The sequence below is a fragment of the Mirounga leonina genome, unplaced genomic scaffold (genome assembly GCF_011800145.1).
Source record: "Mirounga leonina isolate KUSES-001 unplaced genomic scaffold, KU_Mleo_1.0 Mir_168, whole genome shotgun sequence".
In the NCBI taxonomy this organism is placed as follows: Eukaryota; Metazoa; Chordata; class Mammalia; order Carnivora; family Phocidae; genus Mirounga; species Mirounga leonina.
In genome coordinates, this window is record NW_023270426.1 from 75878800 (window position 1) to 75900475 (window position 21676).

Consider the following 21676-nt stretch of genomic DNA (forward strand, 5'->3'; position numbering starts at 1 on the left):
ATGATAAGAAAGGATAGGGAGAAGGCTGATTTCTTTGGCCTCAGAGGGACTGGAGGCGGGGGGCGGGGGTGGGGTCTTCTTCCTGTCCAGAGTGATTCTCTCCTCCAGAGCTATTGGTCCCCATCACTGTACCTTCTTCTCTACCACCTTGATCTTTCACTTAACTCTTCTTTTTCCTGTGTCTTCAATCTCTCTCTCCACTTGTTCCAACCCTGCAGGCTTTGGTTGCCCTAATATGCCAAAGTCTTGATTCTGCTCCCCCTGTTTTTCTGCACAAGTATTTCCCCCTGTATTAGAATGGCTTTACTCACTCTTCAGATTAGGAAAATACTACCCTTCTAACAAGTGGTTGAATAGCCCCTAAGCAGCAGTGTGGTAGCTAATAGAGCCACAAGGATCACTACTGAAGCTACTAGGTTGGCTTACCACACTTGCAGAGATTCAGCCAGTAAGATGACAATAGGCTCAACTGGATTAAGGTAATTTATTACTTATACAGCAAAAATAGTATCAGCATGGTGTCACCTGCCCACATCTCTAGTCCCACAGGATGATACTGAACTGGAAGGACCTAATGAGAGAGACAGGAGTGATGAGTTGATCTGTTCCTGAGAAGCCATCTAAACTATAGTCTGACAGTTTCTAGATTAACACAGAAGCTTGAAGCTTTAATTGAAGCCGGGTGAAGTAAGATGGAAAGTCCTATGCCCTGCTGAAACTAGGGAGCTTGATGAGAAATGGTTTGATAGAAGTCTGCTGCTCATAAGAAGCTTATCTCCTCTTGGTCATGGAGGAATTGCAGGGCATTCCACCAAGACTGATCAGAAGTGCCTTTGTGGCTTATGTGAAGACGTGGAAGGTCATGTGGTGGCCGGGCTGTACCCCAATAACTCCACCTCTGACCTTTCATGTATTGAAGTAAGAATTATTTTCAGGAGTTTAGGACACCCATGAGATTACCTAATTAATTGTAGTGATTGATTATAGGGGCTTGGACCAAATATTTCCCATTCATTTTAGGCCACAGCAGATGAAAGTGACCGTGACTATGACTCCTATCAAGATGGTCAGGCTAACTTGAAGGATAAATTGTAAAAAGGCTCCACATCCAGAGCCAAGATGGTTAAGTATGTTTCAGGTGTTGTTGAGATTGACCTGAGAAAGCCACACTGCTTTCTAAGGTAGAAGATAATTGTTCCACCTTTCCTGATTCATTAATCTAAGTGCAGTAATAGGTGTTGGCATTTGAATATATTCTCCCTTGAATGCCCAGCAGGAGGTCCAGGGCAACATGATTGTTTATTATCATTTGCATTAGAGATTTTACACTGGTTTATGTTTGTCAGGCAAGTATAGGTCTGATGTCCACATAAGTACCCTACTGGGGGCATAAACTGTATTAGGAGTATAAGTGCCATTTATGACAACAAGGGTGGGTCAATTTTGTGTCCCTTATGGTGGACAAACTCCTTGTTTAAAGCTAAATAATCTCCTGCAAAGCAGGCTGCAGTGCTGCTTCTGCAGAGGACAATCTGGCTATGAGAGCCAACCAGCCTAGCCCTTATTGTATAGACTGTTCCAGGTGAACTAGAGTCTGCTAATACTGCTAAAACACTTCAGTTTTGGTGTTTAAGTTATTGCTTCCTTCTCCACAGTGTGCACCTATCCCCCAGAAGCATGCTGAGAAGTTTGTAGTGACTTCGGTCATGGCATTTTGCTGACATGGGGGTCAAGGTTTAATTCTTCAGTGTCTGAAGGAAAAGCTGTTAAGTTTTTGTCAGCAGGGTCAGGAGGGAATGATAGATGTAGCAATCAGTTAAATTCAGCAGTGGTGCTGGTCTGGAAAAAGCATACAAGAGAACTTTTTTCTTAGATGATAGGGAGAGACCACAAGGGAGTAGGCTTGTCGGGGGGGACATATTAATATCCAGAAAGTTAATCTTGTTCTGTCATCTCAGGTGGAGGTCATCTATCTGAAAGGGCAACAGTTCTTAAAGTCTAAAAACTAAGGATCTAAGTCCTAACATCTAGGACTCTAGGATTTAAGTTAAAAATGGGTTTTCAAAGATTTATTTATTTATTTATTTATTTAAAAAAAGAATGGGTATTCAAGTTTACAAAGGCATTCTGAGATGATAGACCAGGCCAGGTGTCCTATAAGTGAGAGGCAAGAGAGGCTTAATGATTCTTTCCCCAACCCCTGACTTCCCAGGGTTTAGAGTATTCCTCTCCTACCAGCTGGGCTCTTCATTTCCTTCCATAGCCACATGATTGGTATAACCAGTCTCTGCAGCAATCACTTTATTCTTTTTTCCAATCCTCATCATTTCTAACCCACACCATTTGCTCGGATTCATCTCTCAGTGGTTTTTTGTTTGTTTGTTTGTTTTGTTTTGTATAGCTTGTAGCATCCTAGAACTTGTCCCACCCTAAAGGTGGGGACTTGCCAGGACCACTTTAGAGTTATCATCTCATACTCATGATTTTCTTCTGTGCTCTAGTTCAAATATATCTTACCAAGGCATCTGAAATACCTGCTACTTCCAGTTCATCAGGTCCAACTAGCATAATGTTGTCATTATGAACTACCAGAATGAACCAGTGTGATGTTTTGTGGAATGTCAAGAGGATCAACATTTCTGTAGACTATATTAAGGAGAACTGATGTGCCCCTGAGGTAACCATGTGAAGGTATACCATTGGCTCTGTTAGGTAATAGCCAACTGCTTCTGCTGGTTTTTATAAATAAGTATAGAGAAAATGGCATTAGCTAAATCAGTAGCTGTGTAACAAGTACCAGGTGCTGTGTTGATTTGTTCCAGCAAAAATACTGCACCTGGAACAGTGGGCCCAACTGGAATTACCTCCTGGTTAAGTTTACAGTAATCCACATTTTTCAAGATCCATATGACTTTTACACTGGCCAAACTGGTGGGTTAAATGGGAATGTGATAGATATCACCACCCCTGCTTCTTTCAAGTCCTTTCTGGTGGTATTGTTTCTGGTTTATGATCTTGAAAGATAGTGAAAATTCCAGGAGCGTCCCACTTGGCCTTCCTACTATAAAGGCACCCACCTCATGGGTTAAAAAGCCAATGTGGGGATACTGTCAGTTTTAGAATTGAGAAAATAACCACAAATTTCGTGTGTGAATCAAATGAACTAATAGAACCAACATGAGCTAAGACTTCATCTAACTACTGACCAAGGTAAACTCTAACTTTGGTTGGAGCATAAAAGTGGCATTTTGTAGTCTTAGGGATTAGTATCAGTTCGGATCCAGTGTCTAGTAAATCTCAAAAGATCTGCATATTTCCTTTCCTCCAGTGTACTGTCACTCTAGTAGGTGGCTACACAGCTCTTTGGGCAAGGCTTGGGCGAACATTTAAAATGTGTTTCGTAGCAATGGTGCAGGTCCTTCCTTTAAAAAAAAAAGAATTGGTAAAATTATGTATTTTATATAATGTATTTAATCTAACCCATTATATCCAAAATATCATTTCCAAATATAAGCAATATGAAACATTGATATATTTTACTTTTAACAATTAAAAAATAGATGTTTATTATGACATTGTCCATAATGGCAAAAATCTGAACATGATCTGAGGGGTCCATCAATGGTACTACTGCTGTGATCTGTGCAAAGTCCCTCCTGAAGGAGATGCTCCTTCAGTCAAGGGCTTCTGGGTCTGTGAACTGGTTTAGGTCTGAATACCGCGTGAGAGGCTGTGATTGTCCACTCTGCTGACTCAAGTTAAATTTTACCTACCTTAGAGCTATTATAAATAACAAGCAGTACTCTATTAGGCTGGCTATGTACTTTGTTCCTAGGGCATCTCTGTGGACTAAGGCATCTGATTGCCTATACACACCTGCTGCCCTTTAAGGCAAATGTACCTACATCATATTTGGTGGTGCCCTCTGCTATTCTCAGGTCCTGTAATCTCCAGTGAAATCCAGAAGCCCATCTCAGTGGTGGCATCCTCTGTAGTCATACATGGCCTACAGAGGGGAACATCCATACAGATTTTCAAAGATGCATGTCTTCCTCTCACTAATTTATTTCTCAATTTTTCAGTGAAGGGAGTGTCTCTGGGCCTTTGATGGAATGCAGTTGAGGATGGGTATGCAGGTAGTATATGGTAAATCCAGTATAACATTTCCCTAAGTCTTTGGATTCCCTGTTCCACATGTCTGGGAAACTTGGGCACCTCAACCTCACAAATTGGGTCCAGATTTCCATCAATCAACCAAATAAGCTGTTAGAACCACCTCTAGCTGCATAAGCTGAAACATATAATTAACACCATAATAATAAATTTGGCTCAATACAGTGTTCTACAGTGTCCTCCTTAGTCTAACACCCTGAGAAGCCACTCCCAAACATGTTCTCCAGTTCTCTATGTATCAACAAGGTAAGTCATTTCTTCTGCCCATGTATCAGTTTTGGTGTTTAAGTTATTGCTTCCTTCTCCACAGTGTGCACCTATCCCCCAGAAGCATGCTGAGATTTGACCCTACTTAAGAGTATAGTGGCAATAGAGGGTGATTGTGGTGGGTTTTGAGGAGAATGTGAATTCTCTCTCAGGGGATTGTCCCAGGTGAGGTTGTCACAAAGTTTTCAAGCAGAAGAAGCCCACCTCCTCAGACAAGGGAGGGCAACCTACTTCCACTGGTAAGAGAGGCCCAGAGTGACTTAATGGTTCAAGATTGCCAGTTTCATCTGGGTCCAACCCATTCTGAGTTTTGAAGTCCTATTATTTAATCATCAATACCCTTTTACATGAGAAAGTTGGCACATCTGTGAATTCAACACAAGCTGTAATTCAGTAACCCGAAAATTAAAATTTTGTGTTTGATTTTCAGAAGTACCATTTTTGTTGCTACAATAAGAGCCTCTTTTAGAATTGCTATGGAAGCTCTCTGGTTCTCGTGCCATACCTTTGATTTGTGTTTGTCATTTCTCTTTGTAAGTATTCAAAGGAACTCAAAAGAATCCATCTCACACCACAGTCCTTATAGTCACCTTACAGCCTTAACAGTCAAGTGTCATTGCCACTTGGGCCCCCCCTCAAGGCACATGCTTCAGTTGGCACTTCATCACAATCAGCCACAGGCAATTGATTAATTGGAACGCCCTGTGTGCCATGAATCACTAGAATCTTATTTCCCTTTGGCAAAGAGTTCAGCACTGAGCTCAAGCCAAAGGCCCAATCAAACCAAATTCCTAACCCCATCTTTCCAAGGCCATCTCTTGGGGTTATAGGTAAAGCTTAATACAAGTAAAAAAAGTGAAACAATTATAAACTATAACAGAGAATTAATGAGAGATTCACTAGTGGAAAGACAACCCTAGGGAATATACAGATAGCAGTTATAAGGAGCTAACCTCATAACTAATCCCTGGGCTGGGAGCTTTAGTTTCCCAAGAAGGCTCCCCACCCCCTCCTGACTTTATTGGAGAGGGAGGAGTCCTCTCACTCTGGCTCGCTGAATGGCAGAGAAGTAACACGTGCAGAAATATGTCCTGTGGAATTTACTACAAATCTTGTCTCTAGAGAGCCTGGAAAGCTGTTCATGGGGTAGTGGCTCACCTTAGCACCTCTACTACAGAACCACTAGAGTTAAGGCGGGGGGGGGGGGGGGGGGGGGGGGGGGGGGGGGGGGGAAACTTCTGACCTCCCAAGCATTATTGGAATTTGGCACTGGAGAAAGCCAGGTACGCTGCAAGCGCCTGCCTACACACACACCAAAACCGGCAAGACAAACCCTTTTCTTCCAGTAATGTCTCTTCAGCGCCCTCTACCGACAAAGCTTCAGCGGCTGCTGGCAAAGGAAAACTTACTTAAAAGGGCCCAGATCCATTTTCACAGTGCAGTCAAAAAGGGCGGATTTGGAACAGCGCGGCAATAGAGCAATAACCTGCACAAGCATCACTTCTCAGGCTCCACTCAGAGACTCTGTAGCCAGAGGTCGTTTGGCAGTCTCCTTTCCCTCCGTTTCACCAAGAAATCACCAAAAGCAACAGAGGAGAAGATGAGTCTGAACAGAATGCAAAGGCCTTTCTCTATTTCTACAGCTCCTCACCGAGTTGACATCCCAGGCACGCCAGGCCCGGTCCTCAAGGACAGGAAACCTGGGCAGCGAAAAGGAAGTGGGGAGAGAGCTCAGCCCCTGTGGAACCGGAGTGCTGGCGCTGGCAGGCCTCTGAAGGCCTCACCTCCACCTAGGCTGCCATCCAGTTCACAAAAGCCGTCTGAGGTCTTCTCTGCCTGGGCGCAGGGAGACGGGCGCGGAGCGGGCCCGATGGGCGGCGCACTGTGATTGGTCGCCGGAGGCCCCGCCCCCGCCCCGGCGCGTCGAGAGAGGGCGGGGCCAGCCGCCTGTTCGGCTCCGGCTGCGGGCGCCTATTGACCCAGCAGCCGCGGCGCCGCGGCTGTCTCCTTCTGCTCGTGGCGGGCGGTGTAGGCGCGCCGAGTGGCGCTGGAGAACCGGTGCTTCCCTTCGCAGCTGCCGCCGCCATCTCCGCATTTGCGGGGCGGGAAGGAGGGAGGGGACTCGCGGCTGCAGCTGGAGCGGGCTTCTCTCCGGGGACGCTCCTCTCCCTGCTCTCCTTTTCCTCCTCCGCGCGCCGCCGCCGCCCGCCCCCTGCGCCCTCCTCGCGCAGCCCGGGTCCGGGAGGGGAGAGGAAGGGGCGCTGGGGGGCGGGAGAGGCCGGCGGGCGGGCGCGCGCTCGGAGGAAACTCCTGCCGGATCCGTTCGTCCCCGCGCCCAGGGTGCACCCCGGCCCGGCCTCGGCGGCGGCGGCGGCGGCGGCGGCGGCACCGGCGGCAGCAGGAAGGCGCTCTAGCGGGGGCGGCGCCGCGGGGGCGGATCCGGCCGTCCCGGCGCTAAGTTGTGGGGCCCGGCTCCTCCCGACCTGGTTCCTTTCCCCTGGGCTGTTCGGACCCAGCTCTGTGCTGTCGACCCCAGAGCCGCTGATCCCGCACCTCCTGGGTGAGGGGGACACGCCTGCCCTCGTCGAGAAAACTTTTCCTGCTGACTCGGTCGAGGCGGCGGTGGCAGGAAGTCCGGACAGCGACCTCTTCTCCGCCTGCCCTGCGCCTGCCGGGTGCGGGCGCTGAGCTCGAGATCAAGTTTGCGGGGGCCCCTTCCGGGCTGCAGGCGGGTCCCGCCTGAGGAGGGACGCCCGACCCCAGGGAAGGCGGTGGGCCCGGGCGAAGGCCGAGGGCGTGTGGTGGCGCCGGAGACAAGGTGCGGAGTGCGGTCGGGATCCGCAGCCGCAGCCAAAAACGCAGAGAGCAGGAGCCCCGGAGCAGGGAGCCTCCGGCGGCCGCCTGCAGGAGTCCAGAGTCAGCCTCCTTCTTCGGTGAGGACAGTGTCCTGGCCCCGAGTCTGTCGAGGAAAAATGAAGTTAAGCCGCCAGTTCACCGTGTTTGGCAGCGCGATCTTCTGTGTGGTGATCTTCTCGCTCTACCTGATGCTGGACCGGGGTCACTTAGACTACCCCAAGAGCCCGCGCCGCGAGGGCTCCTTTCCCCAGGTAAGCTCCGGCGTGGGGCTCCACGAGGGTAGGCGTGGGGGCCCGCAGTTCCCCGCTGCTTCGCGACCTCGCCCTCTTGCCGACCCTCTGCGCCGGGGCAGGGCGAGGCCGAACCGGAGGAGGATCCGAGCCTCCCCCAGCTGGGGCTCTGCAGCGTTGGGACGGCGGTGACCGCGACCCGGGAGCCTCCTCCTCCCGGGCGCGCCGAGTTAACAAAGTGCCGGGCGGCATGCGGTGGCGGGATCGCGCTCAGGGGCAGTGGCCATGTTCCCGCACTCGCATTCGGGCCTGTTTGGGTGGCCTCGGGCACCTGCCGACTGGAGAACCGGCGCAGCGCCCGATTACCGCTGTTGGGCAGCCCCTCGGCCCACACAGGGTTAAGCTGCACAGACCCCCTGAGCGCCCCCAGTCGCGGAAATTGATCAAACAGATCCCATCTGGTCTGTTTTTTTCACCCCACTGTCTCTCGAGAAACAAGCAAAAGTTTATTACGTGTTGCAAACCTCTTAGATGTGAATCTGTAGGGTTGATTTTAGTGTCGTCATTCTTCAGCTATTACATAGGGTTGGTTTGGAGCAGACGTGGGAGCCCAGTAGGGAAGCGCGTGTTATACTCCAGCCGGAAGCTGTGGGGCGCTCAGTCCTGCGCCCAGTGGTCAAATTCTCCATCGAGTTGGGAAACCACCCGTCTTAAGTCTTTTATATAAAGTTACTAAAAATAAGCAAACAGACACTTGGCTGTGTTTGGAAAGATGCCGTGCCGCGTGTGAGATTTGTTTCAAGTTCTTTGCCCATGACCTGTACTCTTCAGAAATTTTAGTAAAACTGGGTGTTGTGTAGTAACTAACCTCTAAAGAATGAAATTGCAGAACTCAAAACCGAGACAAGCTGATCTAACAACTACTTGACTCAGAGATATTGAACAAGTTGACGGAGTTTTTCTTCCTTTTGTGACAGTGTAAGTGACCAGAGAGTATCCTTGCTATTTGTTCTTGTGCTAAGACAAAAGGCTTGAATTTAATTGAAATTAAGCTACTAACTTTACCAGAATTCGGAAAGTGAAAAAAAGACCTCTTTGTGGATGCTGTCATCAATACAGAGCCTTCAAAATATTTTGCAGGTGAAAGGTGTTAAAAATATTGTTGTAAACGTGTGTCAAAAATTTTTAAAAGCTTTTTCTCTTAATATGATGGAGGAAATATAGTGAGATAAGCAGTATGGAATGTCTTTAAATCTTGACTTTAGAGTTTGTCCAGTGCTTGTTGATGAGACTGCATAAAAGTTTAAAGTGGGGTAAACCCTCTGAAGCCATAGCAAAAGGAGTTCTAAGCCCTGCTTAACATGTTGCATAATTTGGTGGCTAAACTTGCTGTGATTTCCCCCCCATCACATTTCCAGAATTTTCTTCGTTACAGGAAAAATCATAAAAGCTGATACATTTTACTTAAGCTGTTATCTTGGATAATATCCTTTGGCTTTGGCTTGATAATCACTTGAAATGATTTATGCAAACATCTGGGGCTGGGGTTCTTTGGCAACCTTGACATTTTACTGTTTCTAAAGAAGTGAGTGACTCATTCAGTTACTGGGAAATTTTAGGCAAAGTTAATTCCAGTATTTTAATATCCAGCCTTAGTCCTCCTCAGGGGGCTTAAGTTCTGCATAGAGCAGAATGCGTTTGATGGAAAGTGACAGTGGCTGCTGGAAGAGAAGGCTCTTGTCTGTATTCTGTTTTGTGTGCAAGGGGAGAGGATTTGGAAGGTGGAGCTTTTTATGCTTAAGGTTGACATTCTCAGATTTTCAGGACTGGATTTTCGGTTCAGGAAGAAAGCACTTTTTTGCTGATTTAGTTTTGGAGAGCCACTGAATCCCCAAACAGGTGGACAGAATAAGCACTCTGTAAACCTAACTCTTACATGCCTGACATCAACCTTGTGTGTCTTACAGGACAAACCTGATCCCCACCACCCGGTAGACGAGGAAACTGAGGCACAGAGAGATTAACTTGCCCAAAGTCGCACAGCTAAAAGCTGAGATATGAACAGGTGGCCTTTGGAGTCTAGGCTTTCAGCCACTGTATTTATTTATTTTAAGATTTTATTTACTTATTTGACAGAGAGAGAGATAGCGAGAGCAGGAACACAAGCAGGGGGAACGGGAGAGGGAGAAGCAGGCTTCCCACCGAGCAGGGAGCCCGATTCGGGGCTCAGTCCCAGGACCCTGGGACAATGACCTGAGCCAAAGACAGACGCTTAACGACTGAGCCACCCAGGCGCCCCTCAGCCACTTTACTATACTCTTAGTAAATCTTTGCCTACTTTTTAGGTCCCAGTCTGCCTACGGAAAAGATCTGGTGTGGAAGATAGAGCATGTTGCTCTGTGGTTCCTTAGCTTATCACCTTTTTTTTTTTTAAGGAACTTTCATTATGAAGCTCTAACGGATGTGCTCCTTTTTCTGAAATGTTTAACATTTGAGATTTATACCTCTCCCAGAATGTCTCGTCGCTCACTTTAGAGCTAAACATTGTAGTGAAAACCATTATGCAGCACAGCATCCAGCCTTTTGAGTTGGTTTTTATTTTTTTATTACTTCTAAATCCCGTGTAAACTTTATTTTGGTGAGAACACCACACAACAAAACTAGCTTGCAATATATTCGGTGAATTTGAAGCAAGCTAGTCCATCACTGTATATCATTTTTGGTGTCTAGTAGAATGATTTATCTAGAAAGGGATTGATTTCCGCTGAATTTTAGTTTAGGATTTAGGATTTTAGTTTAAGTCAATGTGGAACCTTCAGTATTATATATGGTCTAGCTGGTAAGCAGGATACGTTGTAAAGCCATCCTAGATTGAGAGCAGCCTGTTTGCTGTTATTCTGGCTTTCATTCTTTTCCCTTCCTCCTACAAGTCTGTGTTTTTCACCACTTGGCCAGACTCTGGGGTGGCAGTAGGCCCAACTCTGGGTGCTCCTGTTTTTCCCCACCCTGGAGGAACAGCCTACTCCTGACATAGTCTTTGGAAGGCTTTTCCCTTTGCTCCTCGGAGGAATTCCTTTGAGGCTTGGAGGCAACAGGCAGCCTTGTCTGTGTTAGCTTCTGTGTATATTTCAGGGTTAATAAATCTCAGCTAGAAAAATTAATAAAAATTACATTGCAGTTGAGAGGCTGACCAGGGCCTAATTCCCTAAAGATGCTTTGAGGTAATATAAGAAACTGAATAGATGGAAAAGAGAGACATTGTTAAGGTCCTGAAATTCTTCATCACTTCTTATAAGCAGATTTCACAAGTTGTTTATTGTCTACATTGAGTGTAATAGATCTCTTATTAATGTCTTAAGTTTGGATCTGCAGAATTAATAAATCAGATCTTGTATAACAGATGATCAATTTTTAAATAGTGTAGACTGTGACCATAGGGATTAGTATTAACTCTTAGAAGTGTCTTCAGAGATTGGAACTCTGATAGAAAATGTGAAAGTGAAGTTCAGACTTCATCTTTGCCGAGATAACAATTACCAAGCAAGAAAGTGAGAATGTCTTTAAGATATTTGATTAAAAGACTTTGGACTGTGGAGACTTTTATGCCTTTTGGAATTTTTTTTTTAGAGGTGGGGAGGGGTAAATGGAGGGAGAGGGAGAAAGAAAATCTTAAGCAGGTTCTGTGCCCAGTGCAGAGCCTGACACTGGGCTTGATCTCACAACCCTGAGATCATGACCTAAGCCGAAATCAAGAGACGGTCGCTTAATGGACTGTCCCATCTAGGCCTTTTGGATTTTAACTTTCATTGTGAATAAACACATATAAAAATATGCTTAAATGTTTTACACCTTTAGTACTTTTTAAAGAGTCCATAGTTGATGCTTAATAAAAGTTGACTTTAGTCTTCCAGTTGTTTTTTCTTGCTTTCAGAAATCTGAGAATCTTAAGAATGATATATAGAAAAACATGCTCTTCCTTGCTTCTCCATACTCTAGTGCACTCCATAAACTATAGCACTTGTCACTGGAGTTTGGGCAGGTGTGTGTAAGGGAGTTAGTTTCATTGTGGAGGGTGTAATGTTTGAGATCTGTGACTTTGGCAAGTGATCGAACTCTGACAGTGGTGGCAAGCAGGCATTGAGGAGGAAGGCAAGAACATGGAAGCATCTGGAGAGGCTAGTGTCCACCACCCCCTCTTGAGGTCAGCAATTCTTCAGGACCCCTGCCCAGCGTATTTCACCAAGACCCAAGCTCACGTCCTATACACCAACTGTGACAAGAATGCATCTAGTCTGAAGGCTTACGTTTATTATTATTATTATTTTAAAGATTTTATTTATTTATTTGACAGGAACACAAGCAGGGGCAAAGGGAGAGGGAGAAGCAGGCCTCCCGCAGAGCAGGGAGCCCGATGCGGGGCTCGATCCCAGGACACTGGGATCATGACCTGAGCCGAAGGCAGACGCTTAACGGCTGAGCCACCCAGGCGCCCCGTTGTCTGAAGTTTTCTTAAATAAGCTTTATTTCTGTTAATTCTGATGATTCGAGTTACTGCATTTTGTATTCCTTCTTGAGAAAAAGCAGGAACAGAAACTGGAAAATAAAGTGGACGGGATTTCCCTCTTGTTCAATTCATTTTGTTTTAAATAGCCTTTTTTAGAGAAAGGACGATGGAAGTGGGGTAGGAAAAGAATGAAGTTCTTGGCAGATGTTCTCCTTCCTTCCCTTTTGTCCCCAAGGTCTCTGGTCTTGAACTCTGCCTAACTCAGCTAACTGTGGGCCAAATCTGGCCCACCACCTGGTTTTGTGGGGCCACAAGCTAAGAATGGTTCTCATGTTTACAACTGGTTAAATATTTCATGACGGGGCCACACTCATTTCTCTACAAATCGTCTCTGGCTGCTTGTACCACAAGAGTTGAGCAGAGCTGAGTAGTAGCCACAGAAACTCTCTGGCCCACAAAGCCTAAAATATTTGCTGTCTGGTCCTGGACTGAAAAAGTTTGCCAGTCTCAGATTTAAACTGTATTTCTCTATTATTAACGTTAGAGGCAAATAGTGTGGTTAGATCCGTTGAAGCAGAGGCGTGTATTGAAAACAAAATTCTTGTCACCTGGTTATTAGATAAGCATTAGTGAAACTTAGTTTGTGTTTTGAGAGTGTGGTTTAAAACTGGTGTTATATACATGTTTCATAGATTTCCAAGTATCCTTGGGGAGCCTCTGTGCTGGAGCATGGACATGCTTGACATGTTTAATTTATTTCCCTTCTATCACCTGCAGGCTTCCCACTACAGGACTGCTCTGGGATGGAGGGTTCTGGGGCACGAACTCTGCAAAATTGATCTATAGTCTCAAGATTGAAAACCATGACTTTATTGCATTTTGGATTGGCTGTAATTCACAGATGGGCTGAATTCTGAGCCTAATCAGACAGCTTGGTTAGTTAGGGTTGTGGAAGGAGAGCCTGGGTCCATCAAGGATGGAACTTGGCAGTCCTCTCTGGGACCCTGAAGGCTACTCAGCTTGGAGGCAGGGAACTACCAGGATGTCTGCAGGGGCACTGGACTGCTACTCATCAAAGAGTAATTAATTTCTGCTAATTTTGATCCTTCTTCATGCTTCCTGAAGATTATGTGTGACTTTCTTCATTCCTTTTGGCACAGGCCATCACCCCATTTGTGTCCTCAGAGATTTTACTAGCATCATTAAATTGCAGTACACTTAGTCCGAACAAAAATGAGTGTAATGAGTCTCATTGAGTGGTGTTGCAGTTTTTAAGTATTTTTTTTCCATTTTTAAATGTATGCATTTCAGCATTTTTCACATGTGTGTGGTTTTCTCACTGGCTTCCTTTGCAGGTAGTCACCTTTGGGAGTCAAGAGAAATGAAATGCCTTTTCCAAGGGCAGAGCAGGCACCAGATGTGACCTAGTCCCACCAGTGAACCTCATTGTCCTGAATCAGGAGCCTTGAGAGCCGGGGAATTTGCCAGTGATTTTTTTTTTTTTTTTTTTTTTCTTTTAAACGTGTTTTCTTCCAGGACTGATTGTTTTGTGATGGGAAGCTCTCCTCCTTCAGGGTGAGGCTGTACTTTGGGGCTGAAGACAGACTTTGCAGCAATTCACCCCTGTTCCTTCATACCACAAGTATGAAAAACTGTGGGATTTGTGGGTCCTGGCCTTTGTGGTAACATTTTTACCTGTAGAACATTAGAAGATGGAAGCCAGAGAATAGGAGTTATTCTTAGAATTACTTTCTCCCTAAAAAAGTTCCGAATTTGCATTTTGAGACTCTATGGAGGTAGTCATTCTCTTAATAGTCACCAGCTTAGAAAAGTCTAAGATGACTAAGATGACCCTAGAAAAGTCATAATATGAGAAAGTCAGATATAGAATTTTAAAGTAGGGAGGGTCCTTCCAGATCAGATAATTTAGTCTTTGATTTTTCAGAGAAGGACACTGAGACACATAAACTGGGTTTCATCAGTTTGCCCTGGGTCCCCTAACCTAGCATACCCAGGGTATGCATCCTGGCCTGTAATTCAGTGCTTTCTGTTGTTCTTTACTCGGTATATATTTGAGAATTACTTTGTGTTAGGTACTGTGGAAATTACAATAGATGTACTAGATAATGTTTCTTGCTTTCCAAGAGCATCTTAGTTATTTGAGGCGGTGCAACTGTCATTTGAAACAATCAGAGACAGCTGAGTGTTACTTAATTACTCATTAAAAGAGTTAATGTTAAAAAGTTAGAATAGTGTTTGGCACATAGTACGTGTTCAGTAAATGCTAGTTATTGCCAGTGAACAGATTTATGGAGTAACCATTGTGTACCAGGTATTTTTGTAGGTTCTGGGGATATAGGAGCTAAGAATAAAATAAAATAAGAGTCCATGACCTTAATTCTTATTCTTGGTATAAGGGCGGAGGCCTTAAAGGAAATTCAGCACTAAGTTCTGGTAGTGGCCTGGCTCAAGTTGACTAAAGGACCTGGGGCCAGAGTTCGGCTTTTCTGATTGGGTAGGACTTTGAAGGGAGAAAGAATATTCCTAGTGTGGAATATCGAGCTTAAGGCTTGGGTCATGAAGGAGCCTGGCACCATGAGAAGAGGTGAGGAGATTGGTTTGACTTGGAATCTTTGGTGCATGTAAGTAGTTGGGAAAACATGGTAGGTAGTTTGGGATCAGATTGTTAATTGCCCTGGGAGTCAGTCTGAGAAGTTATATGAGTCAGATGATAGTGAGCCATTCAATTCAAAGTTATTGAGTATGTTAGGAAGCTGCTTGAGAAAAGTCATGCTGGAGAATTAATTTCATAGAAAATTTTAGACCTGGAAGGGGAGCTAAGAGTATTCAATCTAGATTATTCTGGTAGCAGTGTGTAGGAAGACTCAGAAGCAGGAAGGCAGCTGAGAATCTGTTTAAGGTAATACAGACATAAGGCACTAAATCCCTATACCAGTATCGAAATGGCTAGAATCAAGAGGAGGAGGAAAATGTGCAGATATTTTGTAAAAGAAGCATCAGGGCTTTTTAACAGATTTTTATAAAGGGTAATGATGGGTGTGACTTGAATGAGACAGTTTTTCCCACCTTTTTCATTTGGGGCATTTGGAGAATTAGCTTATACCCTTTGCAGAAAGGGATAGTTTGGAAGATAACCTGGTTTGGGGGAACCAACCTCAGGTTCATGTATAATTAGCCAAGTGGGCTGCAGTGCCCGAGTGAGAGGTGAAGGGAGATGCTGATCTGGTAGTCATCAGCATAGTTGGAGTGGATGAGCTCACTCGGGACTGTGCTTTGTGAGAAGAGAGCAGACAGCCAAGGAACATTTCTTACAGCCAAAAGCTGCGCTTCTCGTATTAAGATGATTGTGTAGCAGATGCTAATAAAATGAAGCAGCTTGTATTCAAATTGTCAGAAACCAGCTCATTGATCAGCATACCTAAGAAAAGATAAGACTATCATAAGGAAGGATTTCAAAGAAGAATTTCAGTAGGAAACTAAAAAAGACCCTTCTCATTTTGGACCCAAATTACAGAGTGAAATGATTTTTTTTCTAGGTTATAAGAACAGAAAATAGATTACTCGGTGTGTGTGTGAGAGAGAGAGAGAGAGAGGGAGAGATGAAGAGAGATGGATTTATTAAAGATCAAAAGGCAACACTTGAAAAAGGGGCTTCATAGCTCAAGGTTGTTTTGAAGATCAGACAGATTTCTGAGTACCCTCAAACTGCCTCTTGTTGATAGTAAAGAAGAGCCCTTCCTTTTTGATTAGTGGCTGACCACACCCCCCCAAACTGAAGAGATAAGAACTGTCTATGGCCCAAGGCCAACTTTTGAAAACTTGTAGGGCCCAGTGACAACAACACTTAAAATACAGGATATTTCTTACAACTTTTAGGGAAAAGATCTAACCAATAATTGTTGAAGAGGAAGAAAAAAAGACTTAAGAAGAACCCGAGAAATTTGTATCCTTAACTCATCTTTATAGCTGATTGTATGATACTTAGAAATCTGTTTTCATTATATTTTTACATATCCTATTGTGCCTTACTATTATGTTTATTGCTTCTGTGGTGTTTACCATGCCCCATCTTGCTCTTGTAGATTGAATGGTTCAGATGGACTTTTATAAAGTCTGTAGGAAAGGATTTGTGAAATTTGAGATCTTTGCTGCTTGAAATGAGAAGTTAGGAAATTCAGAATTTATAATAATTCCGATGGAGCTTGCCTAGACACTTCCTTTCTCCTGTCTGTAAGGAATAGAATGGCTTTTTCAGGAAGTAATTAGTATAAATAACATAGGAGGTAGCCTGATTATCTACTTAAAATTTAGCACTGTCTTCAGAGGACCCCAAAACTTTTCTGTATGAAAAACAATCTTAGATATGTCAGTTGCATTTATTTTAATAGGCTAACACTGTTTAGGTTGATTTGCTTTTTCCACTACCAACAATTGTTCTCTTTTTACATTAATGTGTTTCTGAAAATTACTTGGGTAAACGTATGTTGATGGAACTTTTATCGTCAGATCCTAAAATACGATATATGCCATTCATCCATGCAGAATGAGTTTAGGTGGTATAAATAGTACATAATAACAACCCTTGTGCATAAGGGCAGGCATATCTCAAAAAATGTAAGATTAGCAACATAGACCAGCAGCCATAGACCAGATGACATAAGACAGCATGACCCTGGTTCCCTGAGAATTGTTGCCCTCTGAAAGCCTATCCTGTGAACGTTCATGCATGTTCTTGGGTGGGATACACTGTTGACTATCTCAGAGTGCTATATAGAAGAATAGAAGTACATTAAAAATATGTCATAGAAGTAAAATTAGCACGGTTTTCAAAAAAATAATTTGCAAAAAAAAAAAATACAAAGAAGGGAAATGTTCCACAGAACAGTTTGGGAAGTGCTGGGTTAAAGAATTTTGTTAGTCAACACCTAATTTGCTTAGCACCACTTAATTGCAGTTTTTAAATGTATTTGAAAGTTATAAAGCTGCACTGTGTGAAAATAGTTTTGAATCGAAACATAGTGTGCTTACAAGCCCTTGTTCTAATAATTGTTTTAAAAAAGATGGCTGTTTTGCAGCATCTCGATTTATACACAATAGCGTGGTGTCCAAAACGTGGCCTCAGCTGGACGTGGTTTTTGTGCAGCTGCATTGGGGTGGTGCGGGTGGGGGCCTCATAGTTCTAATCTCAGTTTACATCTGGAAACTCGTAGGGTGGGGACGGAGCTGTGTCCCGGAACCTGGACACAGCGCCAGCAACTGGAGTCCTGACCACATTTTCAGAGGTGGCGAGAGGATGGGGTTCACAAAGGTGGGGAAAACTGGCGTGGCCTGTTGTCACTCTAGGTCAGGGCTGGGAGGCACAGTGATTCTGACAGTTGCAGAGCGGTTATCCAGGGGCAGCGTCTGAGTGCTGAGCGTTCCCTGCCAGGGCAGGGCATGGTGAGCTTGAAGTCCCAGCTCTTCCCTTCACCGTCTCTTGGCACACTTGTTGTATACCTGCATCTGAGTAGCCTCTGCTGACGTCACACGGAGGCAGGTGTGAGATTGATGAGTACTGATTTGCCAAGGCAAAGCCATCGCTCCCATGTTTTGGCTAGCTGTTATGTAATTAAGTGCTCTTTGTGCTCATATGGTGAGTACATTATTTCTTTGAACGGACCAATGGAAGCACAAAGGCAATTAATACCTTGGAAGAGATTCAGGCATGATAAGCTTCAGGTCTGGAAAACACCCTTAAAAGGTCATTTGTCACTGTGGTTTGTGGCTTGTTACAACTTGGTAGTGTTATATGCATGACTGTGGCCAGGGCCTCAGCTCACACTCTTTTTGGCCTCAGCACTACACATCTGAAGGGGTGGAGTGGTCACTTGAGGGTTTTCTTGTCATTTTATGAAACCAAAATGCCTTCCTGTTAAGTGCCTGCAATCTGACTGAATATAAATAGCAGGATTTTTCGTATAGTCGAGTAGCGGCTGCCTGACTTGGAGCTACTGCAGTAACGGTGACACCCCTGCTGGAAATAAGGCTCTTTTACCAAATCACTGTTTTTATATTTAGCTTTCATACAGTGGTTCTTACCCGGGGATGTGTGAGAATTGCCTGGTGAGCCTTTTATAATTATTAAAGGCAGATCTGTGCGCTCTCTGTAGGTAATCCCCATTTGTCGCCACAGCTTTAAATTCATATTTGCACTGACCACTCAAATAGAGATTCTCCTGACTTAGAAACGTAACGTCTCTACCCGACGCCACCGTTGAGCTGCCTGATAGTTCCAAAACAGAACCTTTGCCCCTCCCTCTGCTCCTTTCCAGGGACTCACTCCTGATTTCCCTACAATGCCACCCATCTTCCCAGTTGCCGCAGTAAAAAAACCCCAAAAACCGCAAAGGCTATTTTTCTTCTTTCCCTGTACCTCCCTTTCCTAGCTTATCTGTCCTGTCCCATCCTTTTGCTTTCCTCCACCGCCTTGGTCCAAGCCACCACAGCATTGACTCCCGATTGCCCCACCATAGCTCCAAAGTATCCTTAAAACCCTTTTTATTCATTCACCCTAAACGTGTCCAAGGTGAAGATGTTGATGTTTCTTTCCTGGAAAAATATTTTTAACTATTAAGTTTTTTCCTACCTCCTCTGTTCAAAGATAGGTGTAGAGCCTCGTGAGACCAAAACATGCCCCTGGGAGCCAGGTTGTAGAGTCACACGCTCTCACCTCTCATTGCTCCATTGCAGGGGCTCTCAGCTGCTGAGGCTCACAGCTCTCCCGACTCTTCTGATGGGGATTTGGACAGACTTCCTCTAAGAGGGCCAGCCAGTGGAAGCTTTATTTATATAGGGTCAGCTCTTTACTGCATTTATTAGTTTCCTATTGTTGTTGTCACAAAGCACACAAAGTGGCTTAAAACAAGAAAAATATGTATCTTCCAGTTCTGGGGATCAGAAGTTTGAAATGGGTCTTATTGGACTAAAACCAAGATGTTGGCACAGCTGTCTCTCTTGCGGAGGCTTTAGGGGAGAATCCATTGCCTCATCTTTTCCAACTTCTAGAGGCTGCCTGCATTCCTTGGTTCCAGGCCCCCTCCAGCATGGCATCACTCTGACCACCTCTTTCTTCTTTGTATCTTCTTTGACTCTGATTTCCATCTCCCCTATTTCCCTTATAAGGACCCATGCGATTACATTGGGCCTGTCAATATTCTAGGACAGTCTCCCTATCTTAAAACCCTTAAGTTAATCACATCGGCAAAGTTCCTTTTGCCAGGTAAAGTAACAGAGTCACAGGTTTCAGGGATTAGAACCTGAACATCATTGGGGTGGCCATCATTCTGCCTACCACACCAGGCACTATTTAAACTGATTAGTATGTGCTCACTAATTTAACACTCATAACCACGTTATGGGTGAGGTATTATTCATTACAGATGAGGAAACTGAGACACAGGAAAGTTATGTAACTTGCCCAAGGTTTCATTGGGGTAGTGGAGCTGTAATTCATATTTGGCTTGGCTTCATTTTTTATCTTATTTTATTTTCCAGCTTTATTGAGATATAATTGACGTAGAACGTTGTATTAAGTTTAAAGTGTACAGTATGTTGATTTGATAACACTTACATATTACAAAATGATTATTACCATAGTGTTAGCTAATACCTTCATCACGTCACATAATTACCATTTCTTTGTTATGATGAGAACATTTAAGATGTACTCTCTTAGCAACTTTATGTAATACAGTATTAACTATAATCATCATGCTGTACATTAGATTCCCAGAACTGACTTACCTTATCATTGGAAGGGTTTTCTGTGGGTTTTTTTTTTTTGATAGAAGTTTTTACCCTTTCATCAGCATCTCTGTTTCTCTCCCAACCTCTACCATTCTGTTGTTTCTTTGATTTCAACGTTTTTAGATTCCTCATGTAAGTGATATCATATAGTATGTGACTTTTTCTGTCTGACTTATTTCACTTAGTGTATCCTTAAGATCCATCTGTGTTGTCATAAATGGAAGATTTAATTTTTTATGGCTGAACAGTATTCCACTGTGTGTGTGTGTGTGTGTGTGTTTGTATGCATACATCTACTTGCAAAGAGTATCTCTTTCCATCCCTTCACTTTGGGTTTATGTGTGTCTTTTAAAGCTGAAGTGAGTCTTTTATGGACAGCATACAGCTAGGTCTTGTTTTTTGATTTTTGTTTTTTTTAAAGCTATCCAGCCACTCTTTGTCTTTTGAGTGGAGAATTCAGTCCATTTACATTTAAAGTAATTATTATTATTTTTTAAGATTTTATTTATTTGCGAGAGAGAGAGAATGAGAGACAGAGAGCATGAGAGGGAGGAGGGTCAGAGGGAGAAGCAGACTCCCTGCTGAGCAGGGAGCCTGATGTGGGACTCGATCCTGGGACTCCAGGATCATGACCTGAGCCGAAGGCAGTCGCTTAACCAACTGAGTCACCCAGGCGCCCCATTTAAAATAATTATTGATAGGTAAGAACTTAATGTCATTTTATTAATTGTCATCTGGCTTTTTTGTAGTTTCCATGTTCCTTTCTTCCTCTCTTGCTGCCTTCCTTTGTGACTTGGTGATTTTCCATAGTGGTATGCTTTGATTCTCTTCTCTTTATCTTGTGTGAATCTGCTGTAGTTTTCTGCTTTGTGGTTACCATGACACGTACATAGAACATTTTATAGATATAACGGTGTATTTTATAATAACTTTGATCACATACAAAAAGCTTACCCTTTTACTCTTTTACCCTCCCTTTTATGTTTTTGATGTCACAACTTACCTTTTTCTATTGTGTATCCATTAACAAATTACTGTAGGGCGCCTGGGTGGCTCAGTTGGTTAAGCGACTGCCTTCGGCTCAGGTCATGATCCTGGAGTCCCGGGATCGAGTCCCACATAGGGCTCCCTGCTCAGCGGGGGGTCTGCTTCTCCCTCTGATCCTCTTCCCTCTCATGCTCTCTGTGTCTCATTCTCTCTCTCTCAAATAAATAAATAAAATCTTAAAAAAAAAACAAACAACAAATTACTGTAGTTGTAGTTATTTTTAATACTCTTGTCCTTTAACCATTTTACTGTAGAATTAAATGGCTAACACTCCACCATATTAAAGTATTATTTTGAATTTGACTGTATATTTAACTTTTACCAGTGGGTTTTATATTTTCATAGATTTTCATGTTACTAATGAGTGTGTTTTATTTTAGCTTGAACTGTTTTCTGCTTTCCTTGTAAGGCAGGTGCTGTGGTGATGAATTCCACCTTAGCCTTTGTCTGTCTGGGGAAATCTGTATGCTCTTGTAACTCTGAACATCTTTAGAACATTATTTTGAATTATTTGTTGGGCAATAGCTATATTTCCATTTTGGGGGGACCAGTTCCTGGAGGTTTACTGTATTCTTTTGGTAGAGTCATGTTTTCCTGAGTCTTAGTGACTCCTATAAATTTGCACAGGTGTTTATGCTTTTGAAGAAGCAGTCACCTCTTCCAGACTTTATGGACTGACTTTGCTAAGGGAAGCCTTTCACCTGTGCGGGAGAGGGGACGTTGGAGCATGCTAGTGATCCCAGCATGTCCTCAGGTCTAGCGCCTGTGACTCCAGTTCTAGTGGTGCGGGGCA

At 43.9% G+C, this 21676-nt stretch overlaps 1 protein-coding gene and 1 long non-coding RNA gene across 3 annotated transcripts in view; one reads left to right on the forward strand and one right to left on the reverse strand.

Annotated features, from left to right (window-relative positions):
- LOC118017073 overlaps positions 1 to 6344 on the reverse strand; it is a 184697-nt gene extending 178353 nt beyond the window's left edge. Inside the window, exon 1 of the long non-coding RNA XR_004681052.1 lies at positions 5850 to 6344. This is a non-coding gene — a long non-coding RNA (uncharacterized LOC118017073). The remainder of the gene's footprint in view (positions 1 to 5849) is intronic.
- Positions 6345 to 6835: 491 nt separating this feature from the next.
- The window catches only part of MAN2A1 (mannosidase alpha class 2A member 1), a 30078-nt gene continuing 15237 nt past the window's right edge, over positions 6836 to 21676 (forward strand). Inside the window, exon 1 of one of the 2 annotated variants that reach the window (XM_035015027.1) lies at positions 6836 to 7547. In XM_035015027.1, coding sequence (XP_034870918.1) covers positions 7413 to 7547 — 135 coding nt within the window. In that variant the 5' untranslated portion in view covers positions 6836 to 7412. Of the gene's footprint in view, positions 7548 to 7722; positions 8505 to 21676 lie in introns of those variants that run through there. The other variant, XR_004681051.1, reaches the window with a different exon arrangement.